This window comes from Rhipicephalus sanguineus, chromosome 8, assembly GCF_013339695.2.
Source record: "Rhipicephalus sanguineus isolate Rsan-2018 chromosome 8, BIME_Rsan_1.4, whole genome shotgun sequence".
Taxonomy (NCBI): Eukaryota; Metazoa; Arthropoda; class Arachnida; order Ixodida; family Ixodidae; genus Rhipicephalus; species Rhipicephalus sanguineus.
In genome coordinates, this window is record NC_051183.1 from 119,765,782 (window position 1) to 119,782,217 (window position 16,436).

The following is a 16,436-nucleotide window of genomic DNA, read 5'->3' on the forward strand; positions in this document are numbered from 1 at the left end:
AACTCCAGCCAGAGAGAAACGCAACAAAATTAAACCTGCAGGTGCTATGGATTGCACCGGCCATGTTCACGACTATGACCCCTCAAGTTTATCACCAGGACAATGATGGCATGCTTTAGGTCTTCAATTAAATTTTACGAGTTGGCCAGCTTTTGTGCCTCTATGGTATAAGCTTGGAGCATTTTTTGTCTAAAATGCTGTTTGGTAGAGGAAAAGCAGGAAAAACCACTCTCAGCACAATTTGGCACAGCTGTTAGCTGCTTATCAGCTGCACTAGTTATGCAACAATGTTGCATAACAACGTAAAAGCCCTAAAATGCATACAAATGTTTTGGTTGGGAAATACAGGCAAGCAAAAGATTACCCACGTCGAGTTGTTACCTTTGCACTGCTTGAACTGCAGATACCTTACTCTTCCGCTTGCTGTTAACGTGTGGTGCTGTTTCAGCAGTGAGCATTGTCTTGATGGCATAATGTGCTCTTCAGATATTGAAGAGAGGCAGGACTGCTGTTTCTGCAATGATGAAAGGAACTTTACCATTCGGCACCTAAAATTTATTTGGGCTCACAAACCAACCAAACTGCTTCTAAAGGCAGTTTGGCTGGTTGGTTTATCAGTTTAGAGGTAAATAACAGCTCTAAAGAGATACACCACAGTTCTAAAGACCAAAACAGTGTCGGCCTTTGAACGGTGCTTAGCAATTCTGATACTGAACTGCAACAGAACCCTTTGCAAGCAAACTCATTTCCTAATGCAGATGATGTTTTCCACTGAAAATCATGGTGCACTCAGAAATGATTAAAAGTGAAATGTCTCTAACTGAAAAAAAAAGTTGGTTCATCTAAATCCGGATTTTTAGGTACCAACTGTGATCCTTTCAAAGAGGGAGTGAGAACGAAGATGGTAGGTCGCGCCTTTTAAACTTCAAATAGAACTGAAGAGAAAGAACGCAACTTCTTTATAAAACTTAGAATAACAGAGAGCTGAGCTAGTTGGTAAGTATTCATTCTAAAATGACGGGGTGTGCAAACACGGACACAAGAAAGAACACGTTTGTGGTGTCCTGACTTCTTTCTTGTGTCCGTGTTTGCATGCCGTTTTTCTTTATAAAGCTTTTCTTTTCTTTTTTTTTCTTCATGTGACTAGGATGTCGGAGAGGGCTGACAGTACACATTAGTGGCCTCACTATCTTGCGTATGTGAAGAGCAGGCATATAAATGGTGGGCAGGTTTCATTTTGAGCGGTTCGAACTGTTCTAGAAATTTTGAATTACCAAGATTTAAAGAGTAGTTGATTTTGCTGGTACGTCTCGGTCGCTAGTTTCAGTTTCTCAGAAACCAATTTTGTGGCTTGCCTACTCTGAATGTTTTGGCTAAGGCGTCGCGTTGTGAAGTGTAGGTTTTGACATCATTGTTGTGATGATGCTCCTGCTGTTTTTTTTTCTATTTTCCCCACTGTATCCTGCTTGACAGTCTGAACAACTGGTTTGGTAGATAACCCCTTTACTTCTACAGTAATACCTCGTTAACTCGAAGTAGTAAAAACCAGAAAAAATTTCGAGTTAAGCAGATTTTCGAGATAAGCAAAGTTGCGCAAATTCTATTAAGAAGTCCAGCTGTATCTAAAAACGTTATCACTACCCACCACTTTCTTAACAGGAGGGCCTAACTGGCTCTTTGTAAAGAATTTAAAGAAAAATAGTGACATACCAGAGCTGTCAACCAGCTGTGTTTTTCGGCGCTGCCTTTGTATTTTCGGCACTGCCTCACAGTAACACTTGCACCTAGCAAAGCTTTCTCGAGTTGCTTAACACACCGCATGTGGCGATCATCCGCACCGCTGCACTTTTCGCATCAAGCAAAACACGTTTCTTGTCTCGGCTGATGTCGTCACCCCTGGAGTAGCTGCGTCGACACTGCCGCGATCACCGTGCGTGACGCCAAGTTGTTTCACTTAAATGGTCAAACCAGTCGATGTTGCAGGCGAGATCAGTGTTGCCCACCACTAAGTCCAGAGAATCGGCCTTCTCTGTCAATGTTGTGACTCGAAGGGGCTCCTCTCGCACGGTGCAACCACACAATCAGCGCCGTTTTGACGTCCGGAACTTCGAGCCTCGAATCCGCTTCTTTGATTAGTGCTACCTTTCATTGCGCACCAGTGACTTGCTTTGCTTTTGGCGGCGTTATCCTCACCACATCGCACGACCGACGAGAAAATGCGAGCGATGTGTCTTGCGTAAATAAAATGCTGAAATCGCACTGACGGTAAACAAAACGACGTGTGCGACCCATGCTATTTTGCAGGGCCTTCCTCTGTGCACGTCTATGGCGTCACATGACGTGACACAGGGGTGCTTGACAAAGTCGTTATGCCGCTAGGTTCCGACTTCACTTTCGGGAACAGTGTCCACTTCGTCGAAAGCGCGGCAGCCTCGCGCGAGCCTTGTGAAACGTAGACATTTTGCCGCTAGCATTTTGTGAAACGGTTCAACGACAAAATTTTTGTTCCACTCTCACTCGAGATTTTGAGATAACCGGAAGTGGGCACGGAAATACTTCGAGATGAAGGGCAATAAATACATTGCACCTATGAGAAATCGTTCGGTACCGAGAAAATTTCGACTTAGCTGATTTTTCGAGATATGCGAGTGCGGATTAACGAGGTATTACTGTATATGCTGTAGCATGGATTTTGGGGGTCAGTAGAAGGATGATATTTATATCTTTCTTTAAAATTCGGCTGATGACTGCACTGGTACCTATACATATATGGGAGAGATAAATTAACACAAGATACTTGTTTTTGAGCATTGTTCTTGGACATGATTTCTTCCTGCCAGGTTGTCTTATGAAGGAAGAAATGTGGGTAGGCTGTTTCTTTTTTTTTGAGTTTAGTGAAAATCAGACTTCATTTGCTTCTGTCAGATTCTAACTTACAATGCTTTTCATTTATTCTGAATAAGCTATTGACAACTCATGCTTTTGACTTACCGGATGGCTCAAACTGAAATGCACGTGGTGGTGTGAATGTGTTCGTTTGTGGTAGGTAGAGAACTTTTGCCTCCTGTTTCGGTTACTCATACATCGAAGGAATAGGAGTGATTCATTGAAAAATGAACTAAATATGCACTAAGTTTAGGTGGATGTCTGATTTGTGATGTCACTATAATTCACATACAGTCGGCCACGAAATAATATGGACCATGGGAGCACGTGCCAAAATTGCCATCTGCGCTGTTTAGTGGTGAGTCATCTGCTGTCAAGAGTGCTGCTCTGGAGAAAGCGTGGCCACAGCTATGCTCTCGACAGCGGATGGCTCGCCCCTAGACAGTGTAGACGGCAATTTCATTACACACTTGTGTGGCCCGTATTATTTTGTGGTCGATTGTACCTGAGAGACTTTTCGTTTTGGGTGAAATCTGTTTTTCATGGTGACGCTCCAATGAGGGCGCCTCATCAGATTTTACATGAAACGAAAAGTCTTCCTCAAGTACATTAATGAGAACCAACAGGCAATCAAGCCAAGGAAGCTATAGGGGATGTTATTTGTAGTAATCAAAAACATTAAAGTGGACAAAAAGACAACGTGCTGCCAGCATCGACCGATATCACAGATACACTCAATAAAATGGCCAGGAGAAAGACCGTTGCCGTAACTCAATCGGTAGGACATCGGATGCATTATTTGAAGCTTCCATATTCGGTCCCTGCTGGTGGCATACAAATAACGTCCCCAATACTTTTCTTGGCTTTACTGTCTGCTAGTTGTCATTAAGATTGTCTAACAAAGAAGAACGAGCCCTTTAGTCCCTTCTTTTGTTCATTCCTCAAGTACATTACATACAGTGACATCACAAGTCAAGCTTACACAGGCACCTAAACTTCGTAAAACTTGATATTCAGTACACGTGTGGATGCGGAAATATGGAGCAGAGTCTGTATTAACTCATTGTCAGGAAGTTTTGCTGCAGTTAAAAAGTAATGTGAGATGTATATAGTGTGAAATGATGTGTACAGCTGGCGACAAAGTTGCAAAAAAGTTTGTTTTTGCACATGTATAGTCCTAAACTTAGCATTGAGGTGGTCCTAGTAAAAATATGGTAAACAACGCATTTACTAATAACCTTCATAAAATAATTTTTTGTTTTAAGCAAGAAAAATATTTTTGAAGTGTTCTGCCAGTTTCTGTGCTTGCGTGTGTTTATACATCATAGCAATGCGTCCCAGCGGCATGTACAAGCTGCGCGGACACGAGGAACATTTTGACAACATAAGCAGGTTTGTACGTGCCTATTTAAATGGTTTACTATTGAGTGTTAGCCTGAGTAAACAAGAAATCCAGCCCCTACTTTTCGCGTGCGTTTAACCACGTGCAGCTGTCCGCTGACTGCTCGCATAGTGTGCTTGCGCAGCAGCACATTACCTATACACTAGGATTGAGAAGCGGGAAGAACACTATTATTAAGAAAAGGATCTATCAAAATAAAAAACGCCAGGCCTGCGCTGAAACCGCAGCACAGTCACAGCGAAAGCTGGAAGAGCGGCGTTTCAAGAGTCCGTTGTAAGCTCTCTTGGGGCTACAATACAAGTACACTAGAAGGGTACCCAGTACGCCATAAATCAAATTTTCGTGAAGTTGGGAAGCGCCTACTAAGCCATTATTCGTCATTCTGCGGAGAAGCGAGGCACCAGCTACACGTCTGTAAGGGATTATGTGCACTTTTGTTGACGCGACGACTGATGACGACGAAGAATTACGGCTCAGCCCTTTGTAATGGATTGGAAGCTTTAAACGGCCCACCAGTTATGTAATTTGCACTGGGTGACGCCCGGTCGCTATTTCCCTCTGCCGTCATGCTGTATAACATACGCTGACGTGGGAGAGAGACGGGGGAGGGGTGCGAAGAACTTTACTGAGACCCGGAGGAAATGGATCATGCGCTTATGGGCTTCCTTGGCAACCAATACAAGTGCACTTGCGAGGAACCCACTACGCTATAAATCATTGTAATTTTTGAGAAGTAGGGCAGCAGGCACTGTGCCATTTTTCGTCATTCTACGGAGAGCCGTGCTATCTGCTAAACGCATGCAAGGCATTATGCGCACTTTGTTGATGCTGTGCCTGATGACGACGAAGAATTATGGCAGAGACCTTTGTAATGTGTTGGAAGCAATCAACAACCTACTCGTTGCGCAATTCGCATTGTGTGACGCCTGGTTATAGAATTCGCGTTGTGCGACGCTTGGTGCTTATTTTACTCTTCTACCACGCTATATTGCATATGCTAATGTGGTTCGTTCCCGACACGAAGCCTGTATAGGACCTTTTTGCAAAGCAGTTTCAACCACCGGCATGGCTCAGAGGTTGAATACTGGGCTCACACGCAGAGGGCCCAGGTTCGAACCTCGTTCCATCCTGGAATTTTTTCTTATTTCGAGCGATACTGGTTACGGACACCGGCGGCGGCGGCGGCAGCGGCGGCGGCGGCGGCGGCGGACAACTACGGCGCCAAAAACGGCCGGTGAAATGATCTCATAACAGCTTTCGCTGTAAAAAAAGGATATGTTGCATGGTGAATAAGTTGCAGTTATGAACCAACACATGGTCAATGGTAAAACATGGTCACTTAAATATGAATGTGTTGGTTCATGACTGCATCTTATCGTGTTTTATCTTTATAAGATCTTTTTCCTAATCGTAGTGTCCTTCCCACTTCTAAATCTTAGCGCATAGGTAACGTGGTGTTCCACACATCGGTATTACGTCCCGGTGCTGTAAAAGCACACTAATGGGGCCGTCAGCGGAGAGCTGCATGTGGCGACCACATGCACTCTAGTATGGTTCGACTTTCTCGTTGGCTCAGGCTAAGACGCACTAGTAGATCATTGAAATAAGCACGGACAAAGCTGCTTATCGTGTCTAAACCTTCCGCATGTCCGTGCTGCTTGTACTTTCCGCTAGGACGCATTGCTACGAGGTATAAACATGCGCAAGCACACAGACTGGCAGAACACAACTCCAAAAATATTTTTCTCGCTTAAAACAAAAAATTATTTTATGAAGCTTTCTCACTCAGTAGCCAATGAAGCTTACTAGTAAATGAGTTATTTACCATATTTTTACTAGGGCGACCTCAATGCTAAATTTACGACCAAACATGTGCAAAAACAAACTTTTTTTGCAAATTTGTCGCCAGCTGTACGCATTATTTCACACTATATACATCTCAAATTATTTTTTACCTACAGTAAAACTTCCTGACAATGAGTTAATACAAACTATCATATATCACTGAATGTTATCTTTGTATTAAAAAATCACCAATATAGACCATATTGCCCATATTAAAGGCAGTATAAAAAAACCACTAAAGCGTAAAAGTTTGTAAAACTTAATTTAAGTAAATATCCTACCATCGTTCTACAGGGGAAATTTTGTCCTAACCTAATTTAGGAAACGCAGATTTTCTGACAGCGCGTTTCACGAGCCCTGGTTTCTAAATAGCTTTCCGCAAAAAATTACATGTTGCTTGAGTTCCCATTGAGTTTACAGTTCCCTTCTCGGGCTGCTCGTGCCTTTTATCAGACACCGCGGAGAAGATGCACTTTCGCCCGATGGTGATCGCACGCGTGAAGGCTGCAGCGCGCCACGATTTCACGGTAGATCGTCTCGTCTTTCGGCGCAGCGGCATACCGGCAGCGTAAACAGAGGCTAACCTAACGGCGCCAGCACTAAGGGAGACACACACATGGAGCGGCTGCGCTCCGGCACTGACAAGCCCGAACACTGCTGGCAATCGCAATATTCTTGTCCTTAATTCCTTGCGCAGGTGCAGAATAAAGCGTAACGCGACAACTGCGGCGAAGTTATCAGCGCGAAACGAAAACCACAAGCTCGAGTTGTAAACACGACCTACACGATCATTCCGCGATTTCCCGTAAATGCTGCATTTTGTGCGCTCACTTTGAACTCCGCCTCAAAAAACATGCACAGTACAATCCGCAAGGGTAAGAGTCATACTAATTATATCTGCGCAGTGCGGGGATCAAAGTTTAACGAAAACGTCGGCGTAACCCGTACATTTCCCCGCCTTTACTCGAGGCGGCCTCGTCTCGGGTATTGCTGAGCGTGAGCATATGACAACAGATCGATTTTAGCGGCACGAGCTACAACCACAAAGGCGAATAGATGGGAAGTCAACCACTCACCTCGAAGACGTAGAGCGTATGAAAAAAGCAGCTCCTGCAGGGTCCCGCCGTCTCGCTTCGTGCGTACGGCGTTAGGGTTAGCCGTTGAGGGGGTAGCCGTGGACGAATGAGTCGGCGAGTGACGATCGCAGTGCGCCCAGGTGCGCCCTCTCGGTTGATATGTCGAATGGATTTCTTTCCGCAACGGCCTCCTGAACTGCCGTTTGGGATAAATACAGTTTCGTGCAATAACAGAGGTGCAAAACGCGTAGTCGCAGCGAAGGTATGCGACGACCATGTTGATATGAATTCCTGGAAGTCATCCGTATTATAAGAGATACTTGCGGCCGATTTTTGTCATGAAGGAGGAGACGCTTGTGTTTTGCACTATTCAGCGATAAAATATTGTTTTACGTGTGCTGTGTCCATGATATTCTAGAAGTATTGGAGTCATTCCGTATCGCAAGTCACTACTTGCTGCCGATTTTCGTCGTGAAGGAGGAGACGCTTGTGTTTTGCAGAATTCAGCGAAAAATTATTGTTTTAAGTGTGCTATGTCCATCATATTTGCGAAGGATTGGAGTCATTGTTTTTCCTGGATACTGTATCCGCTTTCTTGGTTCCTAAATACGGAAATTTCTTTGAGTGTAGTACACTCTACCGATGCTTTAGAGTTTTGTGTATGCTACCTTTAGGTAGGACAGTTGCGCAGTTGTCTTGCAAACGCCGCTAGCACCCATGCGTAGCGAAGTAACTGACGCTCAGGCCAATATTTGTATTTCTCTATGTCGCCGATGCAGCGAACTGGAGTGACACTAGTCATTCACAGTAAAGTTAATGACCGGTCTTCGATACGCCAAACACATCGATCGGTGACCCGGTAGGCATGTCGCCTGCAAAAACGGAATGCGTCTTCGCCGCATAGCTGTGGTTGCTAGCCAGATCCACGCGCAACTCTGCGACCTGACGGTAGAATATACAGTAACTCTACGATGCTTGTGCTAAGGTCGCCACCACGCAGTGTATTAAGGCATTGACAAAATTGCACTCCTGCTATTGGAAGCGCGCCGAATGTGACGGTGCGTAGCAACCACGCGTTAAAGAGCTAATGCGAAGGCCACGGTCATGATGCATTACTTCACTTTACCGCTCTCAGAGGGCGATACCACCCCATTATGATACAATACTTTCAGCGCAAATAAACAACGCAGGAGGAAGAAGTTTATTTGCGCTGAATGTTTTATATCATAATGTGATTCCAACTAGTCCACTTATCTATCCTTACGCCATCCGGCCTACCAAGAGCACTGTGGGAGGAAATTGTGAGATATCAAATTACACCATTTCCCGCAAAAGGGGATTATGAGGCGATGCGAAGCTGGAGCACATGCACGATAGCGTTCCGTTGGCGTTAATTGGGCATGTTACCGACCTGGCGTCGTGGAACGCGAAGAGGAACGCTACGCGCGTCTTGTCTTCCATCTAGCCTGACCGTTAATTCTCACAGGGCGAGCGGGGAACGCGCTCGACAGGTGTGCGAGAGGGGGACAGCGTAGGAGAGGAGAGAGAGGGGGAGGGGACGCGCATGCGCTGGTGCTCATTGCGGCGTTGCGCAGGAGAGAATTTCGGCATGTCTAGCCCGCGTTTCAGAGGAAGAGTGGAGAGGGAACGTGGAGAGGGGTAGGGGAGCGAGAAAGGGGAGAGGAGGTGTGTGTGTGGAGAGGGTATGCGCATGCGCAGTAAGGGTGGTCACGCCGCACACCACCACAACCACCGGTTCGAACTCCGCTACAACATGCTTCACATCAAAAATGCACGTTTGTAAAGCCTCCAGAGTGTGTGACGGTGGCGCAATGGATAGCATTTCCGGCATCTGTTGCTGCTGACCGTAAAGTCATGGGTTTTACTCCCGTCGAAGGAATTCTTTCCTTTGCGTTTTTATTTGCTGTCATGTCGTATGCTTTTTATCGACGTCATTTCCGTGATGGAAATACGTCACTGAAATCTTCGTGACCCCGGCATATAACACTTCCGTGTTGAAAACCATTCTTAACCATAGTAAGAAATGAATGAATGAATGAATGAATGGGAAATCTACGAGGAATCTTCTTTCAGGGTTGCCTAAGTGATACGTGAGCTTAGAGTTTTATTGTAGGTTGCGCCCGTTCCTAGAACGTTCTTTTTTTGTGGCATCGGCATGGCGTCCTTCATCTTCTTTGCAACGTTCGCCAGCCTCTGAAAGGGCCTCACCACAGCTGAAACACGCGGATACCGAAACGCGCGTTTGCATTAAATTGTGGCAGAGTATGAATTTTTCTGATGAGTACACTCCTCTATCTCGGCTTTATATAAATATGGCAGTTTTTCTATGCCGATTCCACAAGAAAACAGGCCGTCTGTTCTTCCGTCGTTCTGTCACGTAAGACGTTCATGGCCGTATAGAAATAAGTGTCTAAAACAGAATAAAATTTTTGGTGGCCAGTTATGAGAGACCCGCACGCTCTGAAAAAGAGTGTCTAAACCACTGGTTTAAACAACCAAGCTTCCAAATTGGTCATATATCTGAACCGCATGAATGCGTTGTAGTGGCGGCGAATAACAAATGTAAAACTAAGATTACAGTGAAGTGGGCTAGTTGGTACTGTTTCATTATGTTACGAGGAGGGTGTTATGGTACGTGGACGATTATCTGATCGTCGTATGCAGAAAGGAACTAAGCAACGCAATAGCAGAAGTGCTCCGGGTCTTCGAGCAACAGGGCATGGGACTGAAGTTCACCTTTGAGTCTCCAGAAAACAACCAGATACAATTCCTGGATCTAAGTATTCTATGGCAAGAGGGATAAGTTTGGTCGACGTACACTCCAGGACAAAAAAGTCGCTCCTGAAGTACCAGGTTACACATTCCAAGTTAGTAAAGAATGGCATCGCTAGGTCATGTATTAAGGCGTCCCTGACGATGTCTCGTGTGTACACGATGAACAAGAGTGTTTACGAACAGGCCAAAAATTGGATGAAGCCGGTTATCCTGCATCAGTGGTGCGCATTGCAGCTCTGAAGCTATTAAAATCGTCAAAGCAAGAAAAGAAAGAATAGAAGAAAAAGAATGGTCAGGACTGTCGAGCGCATCGGGCGAGTAAGTGACACGACAGCCGAGTCTCCGGATGGACAAGTGACGTCAGGTTTATTGGTAGCCCTTATTATTGAATCCAGTACATGCCACGCTGCCATCTCTCAGTACTCTTGTACACTACATAAATTATACAGCCATCTAGTGGTATTGCCGTACACTACATCCCCCCCCACGGTAAACTTGAACCAAACACATGCACCAAAACGTATGGTCCGAAAGAAAACAATGTTCACAGGTCGAGTCTTTTCGGCCTGCGGATCCTCGTGCCATACCGCGACCGTGAGACGCATGGCGTAAAAACAGAACCCTGAGGTTCCTCTGCTGTGGAGCTGCTTTCCCGAGGTGACGTGGTTTGCTGGTCTGGTGCTGCTTGGTCAGCTCCAGGTGTGGTAGTCATCTAGGGCTGATCCGCCACTGGGGTTCCAGGAGGGTTGGCAGTGGGGGTTCCCGTCGTTGGCACCATGTGCGTCCGATTACGCTGAAGTACACCTGTTGGAGTCTCCACCACGTAAGAGCGCGGGCGTTGAGCTGGCCCTAAGACGGTTGCTGGGGAGTTGACATCTCGCACCCAAACCCGCTCTCCGGCCTGAAGAGACCGCAAGGTGTGGGCTGCATACCTTCGGTTGAAGTCTGACGCTTGGCGCCACCGGTTATCTTGGTCAGGTTGAGTGATAGTGACCGAAGGAGGCCAGGCTGGCTCCAGCAGGTGCGACGTCTTCGGCAGCCGGGTCTGTAGGCGCCTACCCATGAGCAGCTGAGCAGGACTCACTCCATTTACGCCAGGTGTGTCCCGGTATGCCATTAATGCCAGGTAGGGATCATCCGCCTTCCGCAACAGGTTTTTGAATGTCCTCACTATCCGTTCCACCTCCCCATTCTACTGTAGAAAATGGGGGCTGCTGGTGACCTGGCAGAAGCCGTAGGACTTGGCGAAGGCAGAGAACTCTTTCGCAGCGAACTGAGGACCGTTGGCGCTGCGCACCACTCTCGGAATCCCATGGCGTGCGAAAACGCTCTTGACGGCGTTGATGACCGCAAGTGCTGTGGTTGAACGCAGACTGATGACTTCCGGGAAACGTGACCGGTGATCCACCAGAAGGACAAAGTCTTGGCTGTTGAGATGAAAAACATCGATGCCGACTTCTTCTCAGGGCCGACGTGGAGTGGTTGAGGGAAGCATTGCATCGGTTGATGCCTTGATGCCCGTCATGGAGAAGCTCGAGCATGTGGTGCTGAAGGGCAGACGCACGAGGATGCGGGACCCTTTCAGAAGCAGTCCCTCACAGACGCTGAGGTCACCTTGGTACTGCCAGTACTTCTTCTCATGGAGAGGCAAGTGGGACTGCCGAGGCCAGCCGTTGGCGCAGCCGACGGCGAGTGCAGGCTGCACTCGCCGTTGTTGGCTTTGGCCTGACGCAGGTGCTCGAGCTGCGACGAGACGATGTCTGGGAAGAGCGGACGACCTCTTGGGCAAAGGGCTCTACTTGATTCACCCGGTTGCATGACGGGGAGTCCAGCGGTGCGCGCGAAAGCGTATCGGCTGTTGCCAGCAGCTTCCCTGGTACGTAGAGTACTTGGTACTAGAAACGCATGAGCTTCAAGCGAAACCGCTGGATCCGTGGTGGCAGCAGGTCAACATCCATGGAACCCAGGAGCGCTACTAGCGGTTGATGGTCCATCTCGAGGAAGAACTGAAGTCCACGGACGTATTCCTCGAACCTTTGCACCGCCCAGCTGGCTGCCAAAGCTTCTTTTTCTGTTTGGCTGTACCGGCACTCTGTGCATGTGCGGGAGCGCGATGCGAAGGCCACTGCTCGACGCTCAACGGACGGCTGTTCTTGGAGAAGTAATGCCCCGAGACCACAGGAGCTGGCGTCAGCTGAGATCGTGGTCTTGTACGTGGTGTTGTAGCGAGCCACGCAGAGGTCTGAGTACAGTAGCTTCTTGAGCTCGGAGAAGGCAGACTGCTGCGCCGGGCCCCAAGTCCAGGCAGAGTTCTTGAGCCGCAGTGCTCGGATCGGCGCAGTCACCTCCGAAACGTGCGGTAACAAGCGTCCGATGTGGTTCACGCGGCCTAGCAGGCGACGGACCCTTGCGACATCTTCGTGTGGATGCATGGCTCGGATCGCTGCAACCTTGTCTGGGTCTGGAGAAATTCCTTCCGCGCTGACCACGACGCCAATGAACTTGACACTCGAGCTCGCAAACGAGCATTTCTTGCGGTTGAGTGTGACTCCTGCCTTTGCTAGCCGGTCCCTGACTTGTCGGAGACGGCGGTCATGCTCGGAGCGTGTCTTCCCAAAGACGAGGATGTCGTCAATCATGTTCACCACACCCGCTTGGCCTTCGAGGATCCGGGACATCTACCGCTGGAAGTTTCCGGTGCAGACGTAATCCCAAATGGCAGCCGGAGAAAACAATAGCGTCCAAACGGGGTTATAAATGTGGTCAATTCTTGGGACTCTGGTGACAGCTTGACCTGGTGGAAGCTTGACGTGGCGTCTAGCTTGGAGAAAACTTTAGCCTCTCCAAGCAATCTGAGACATTGTTTGTTCCACTGCAGGGAGCACGTGATGCTCTCGAAGAATCACCTTATTGAGGCGAGTCAAGTCCACGCACAGCCGATAGCCGCCCGAGACCTTGGGGACGACAACCAGCCCAGCACACCAGTCAGTGGGTGTGTCCACTCGACGAATCACGCCCTCCGCTTCTAGCTTGTCTAGCTCAGTCTTGACGACGTCGCGGAAAGGGAGTGAATGCGCCGGGGTTCGCTCAACGAGAAAGGCGTAGCATTGGGTTGCAGCCTTATAGTGTAGGCTTGGGGAGCGTCCCAAGTCGTCGGACTGGGATCAAGACAAAAGTCGCCAGTGGGCTGTGAAGTCCTCGCGACTTCGTCGACTAACGTGCAGACGCCCAAGGCTTGAATTGCCGGGAAGCCTAGCAGCGGGACCGTCTTGGTTGCTAGGACGTAGAGAAGCTGCTTGGTTGACTTTCCGTGCCACGACAGGGTAGCGACGGAAGTGCCTATGACCGGCAGAATGTTGTTGTCTGGGCCTTTCAGCTCGCTCTTGAGGTCTTGAAGCTTCGACGGGACGCCGGAAAACGTACTGGGTACAACTGAAACTTCGGCGCCGGAGTCCGCCTTGAAGGAAAGTGGGCGGCCATCGACGAGTACCTCGACGGACTTCGCGTTCGGGCGCTCTCCCGCAACTGCATGCAACTCGATGGAGCTGACTCGATGGAGCTGGCCTTACGCGCTTCTTTTTGCGGCACACGTTTTTGAAATGGCTACTCTTGCGACAAAAGTTGCACGACGCACTGCGAGCGGGACAGTCGGCGCGAGGGTGTGAGGCTCGTCCGCAGAATGGGCACAGCTGCTGCGTTGTCTTATCTGCTGGCGCTTACTTTCCCTTGAGAAGGCGAGCGGCGTCGACGGTGAACGAAGATGCCTCCGCCGAGTCACGAGCCCTGCGCTCGTTACCTGCGTCTTCGTGCTGACGAACGTACGTCAGCGCTTCGTGCAGCGTCATTTTCGGGTTCCGATAGAGCTTGTCCGAGAGTTCGCGGTCGAGCAAGCCCACGAGAAAAGGGTCTCGGACGAGCCGCTCTTCGGCGTCGGGCGACGGATAGTTGCAGGACTCGACCATTGTCCGGAGCGCCGTAAAAAATGCGTTGGCCGTTTCCCCTGGTTGCTGCGCACGGCGGTGGAAGCGCGCTGACTCGTACAGCTCGTTCGGCGGGTGCACGAAGTGGTCGGTGAACGCCTTCTTCACGGCGACGACGTCTTTCATATCCGCCTCGCCTAGCGTGGTCGACGTGAGGACAACCCTCGCTTGCGGGTCCATACAGTGAAGCATGGAGCGCACTTGTACCTCAGCCGGAGCGACGTAAAGTCCAGAAGCGAGCGAGAAGTCCTCGAACTGCAGCAGCCATGTCGGCCACGAGCTGGGGTTGTCGAAGTCGAACTGCGACGGTGGACGCAGCTGGGCCATGCCTTGCAAGAACGGAGCGGCCGGCATCCCGGCGGAGCCCTCCACACCGGTAGTCGGCATGGCAGAGCAGCGGCGGCGGCGGGGCCCGTGTCACGAGGATGCAAGCACGGGATCAGCGAAGATGAATCCCGCCCACTTCTGACACCATGTCGAGTGCATCGGGCGAGTAAGTGAAACGACAGCCGAGTCTCCGGGCGGACAAGTGATGTCAGGTTTATTGGTAGCCCTTATTATTGAATCCAGTACATGCCGCGCTGCCATCTGTCAGTACTCTTGTACACTACATAAATGATACAGCCATCTAGTGGTACTGCCGCCCACTACAAGGACGAAACGTGCAAAAATACCTCTTCCCTCCTGTCTAAAAAGACAGGGCGTGCAAACAAGGACACAAGAAAGAGGTCAGGACACCACAAACGCCGAACCTTGCACGCCCTGTCTTTTTAGAATGAATACTTACCAACTAGCTCAGCTCTGTGTTATTCTAATCTTCCCTCCTGTATGTTCAAGCCCTGTCCCACAGGCTAAAGCGAATAGGAAGCAGGTACTGAACGAAGGCGTTTTCTTCGGCGCAGAACAAGCTGAGTAGGATTTGTTCAAGTATAGAATGGAGGGCTCAAGGAAAACGCGGTAGCTACCAGCCCACATGCACAGTAAAACATGAAGAGAGGTCGGTCAACTGTGCAAGTGCGGCAGTTTAGAAGCTACCCATTTCATGTGCACAAATGTACGTAGGCCTCACAGGGCAGTGTCTTAACAAAAGGTTAAGCTAGTACAAGTACAACTTGAAAGGGATCGCTGCATGCTCTCATTTGGCGGCTTTCCCTGTTCGGCATTCCCCTGTTCGACCAAGCCACTACAAAGGATGCCTTCTTCAAAGTGTAATGAGGTTTATTGGACAAGCATCAGAACCGGGCGGTAGAACACAGGACGAAGAAGATAGTGGTGTTTGAACGCAGATCTCGTGGTACATCCGCTCGTGATGATGATCGTTGAGCTCCCTGTCATTGAGTTCGTTCCGTCGAGAAAGATGAAGCCATCCTGGAGATCTAACAGGTGGAAACAAGCGGGTCGAAGTACGGTTTCAAGCGATCTACGTGAACAATATCATGTCCACGCCGACGACGGTCGCCGAGCTGCGTAAGCGGTTCAATGGCGTAATTGACAGGTGATGTGCGCTCGCCTACGCGGTAGGGGCCATGGTAATTTGAAAGTAGTTTGGTAGACAAACCAGGTGCGCAGGATGGTACATGCGTTGCGGCAGGAGGATGGTCGTCATCGCGGGCCTCTTTCTGGCGTTGTTGGTTTGTTGTAGTATGATGCTTGGCTAGTTCGCGGCATTCTTCAGCGTGACGGGCTGCTTCTGTCACGGTCGTGCACTCGGATGTATCTGGTGCGTATGGCAGCAAAGTGTCGATAGTGTGCGTCGGCTGGCGACCGTACAGAAGGAAGAATGGGAAAAATCCGGTTGTGACTTGCGTAGCGGTGTTATAGGCATAGGTCGCAAATGGAAGAACCAGGTCCCAGTTTGTTTGGTCATATGCAACGTGCGTCGCGAGCATGTCACCCAGGGTCCGATTAAACCGCTCAGTCAAGCCGTTCTTCTGACGATGATAGGCAGTACTCTTCCGGTGTACAGTGTGGAACTAGTGGAGAAGTGCTTGAATTACATCGGAGAGAAATACACGGCCACGGTCACTGAGGAGTTCGCGAGGAGGGCCATGACGGAGCACAAACCGATTGAGGATGAAAGATGCGGCGTCCTGAGCGGTGGACGTGGGAAGAGCAGCGGTTTCGGCGTACCGTGTAAGGTGGTCCACAGCAAGGATTGCCCATCGGTACCTGCCGTAGTCACTGGCAATGGTCCATAAAGGTCAATTCCGACGCGGTCGAATGGGCGGTCTGGGCACGGAAGCGGCTGTAATGAACCTGCTGCGGGATGTGGTGGTTGTTTCCGTCGCTGACACTCGTGGCAGCCACGGATGAACTGATGAACATAGGTAAACATTCCGCGCCAGTAATACCGTTCCCGTAAGCACTCATAAGTCTTGAAGACACCGGCGCGAGCACATTGCGGGTCGGAGTGAAAGGACGCGCAGATTGCTGAGCGCAGCGTTCGGGGAA

The 16,436-nt window shown here is 49.2% G+C and overlaps 1 protein-coding gene across 1 annotated transcript; it reads right to left on the reverse strand.

The window, feature by feature from the left end:
- Positions 1-13,721: 13,721 nt before the first annotated feature.
- On the reverse strand, positions 13,722-14,372 carry LOC119403468 (uncharacterized). Its single transcript, XM_037670400.1, has one exon. It carries the CDS (start codon positions 14,370-14,372, stop codon positions 13,722-13,724), a length of 651 nt encoding a protein of 216 aa, XP_037526328.1.
- Positions 14,373-16,436: the final 2,064 nt, after the last annotated feature.

Coding starts and splice junctions, on each gene's coding strand:
- LOC119403468 (XM_037670400.1), bottom strand. CDS start 14,372: ATGCCGACTACCGGTGTGGAGGGCTCCGCCGGGATGCCGGCCGCTCCG.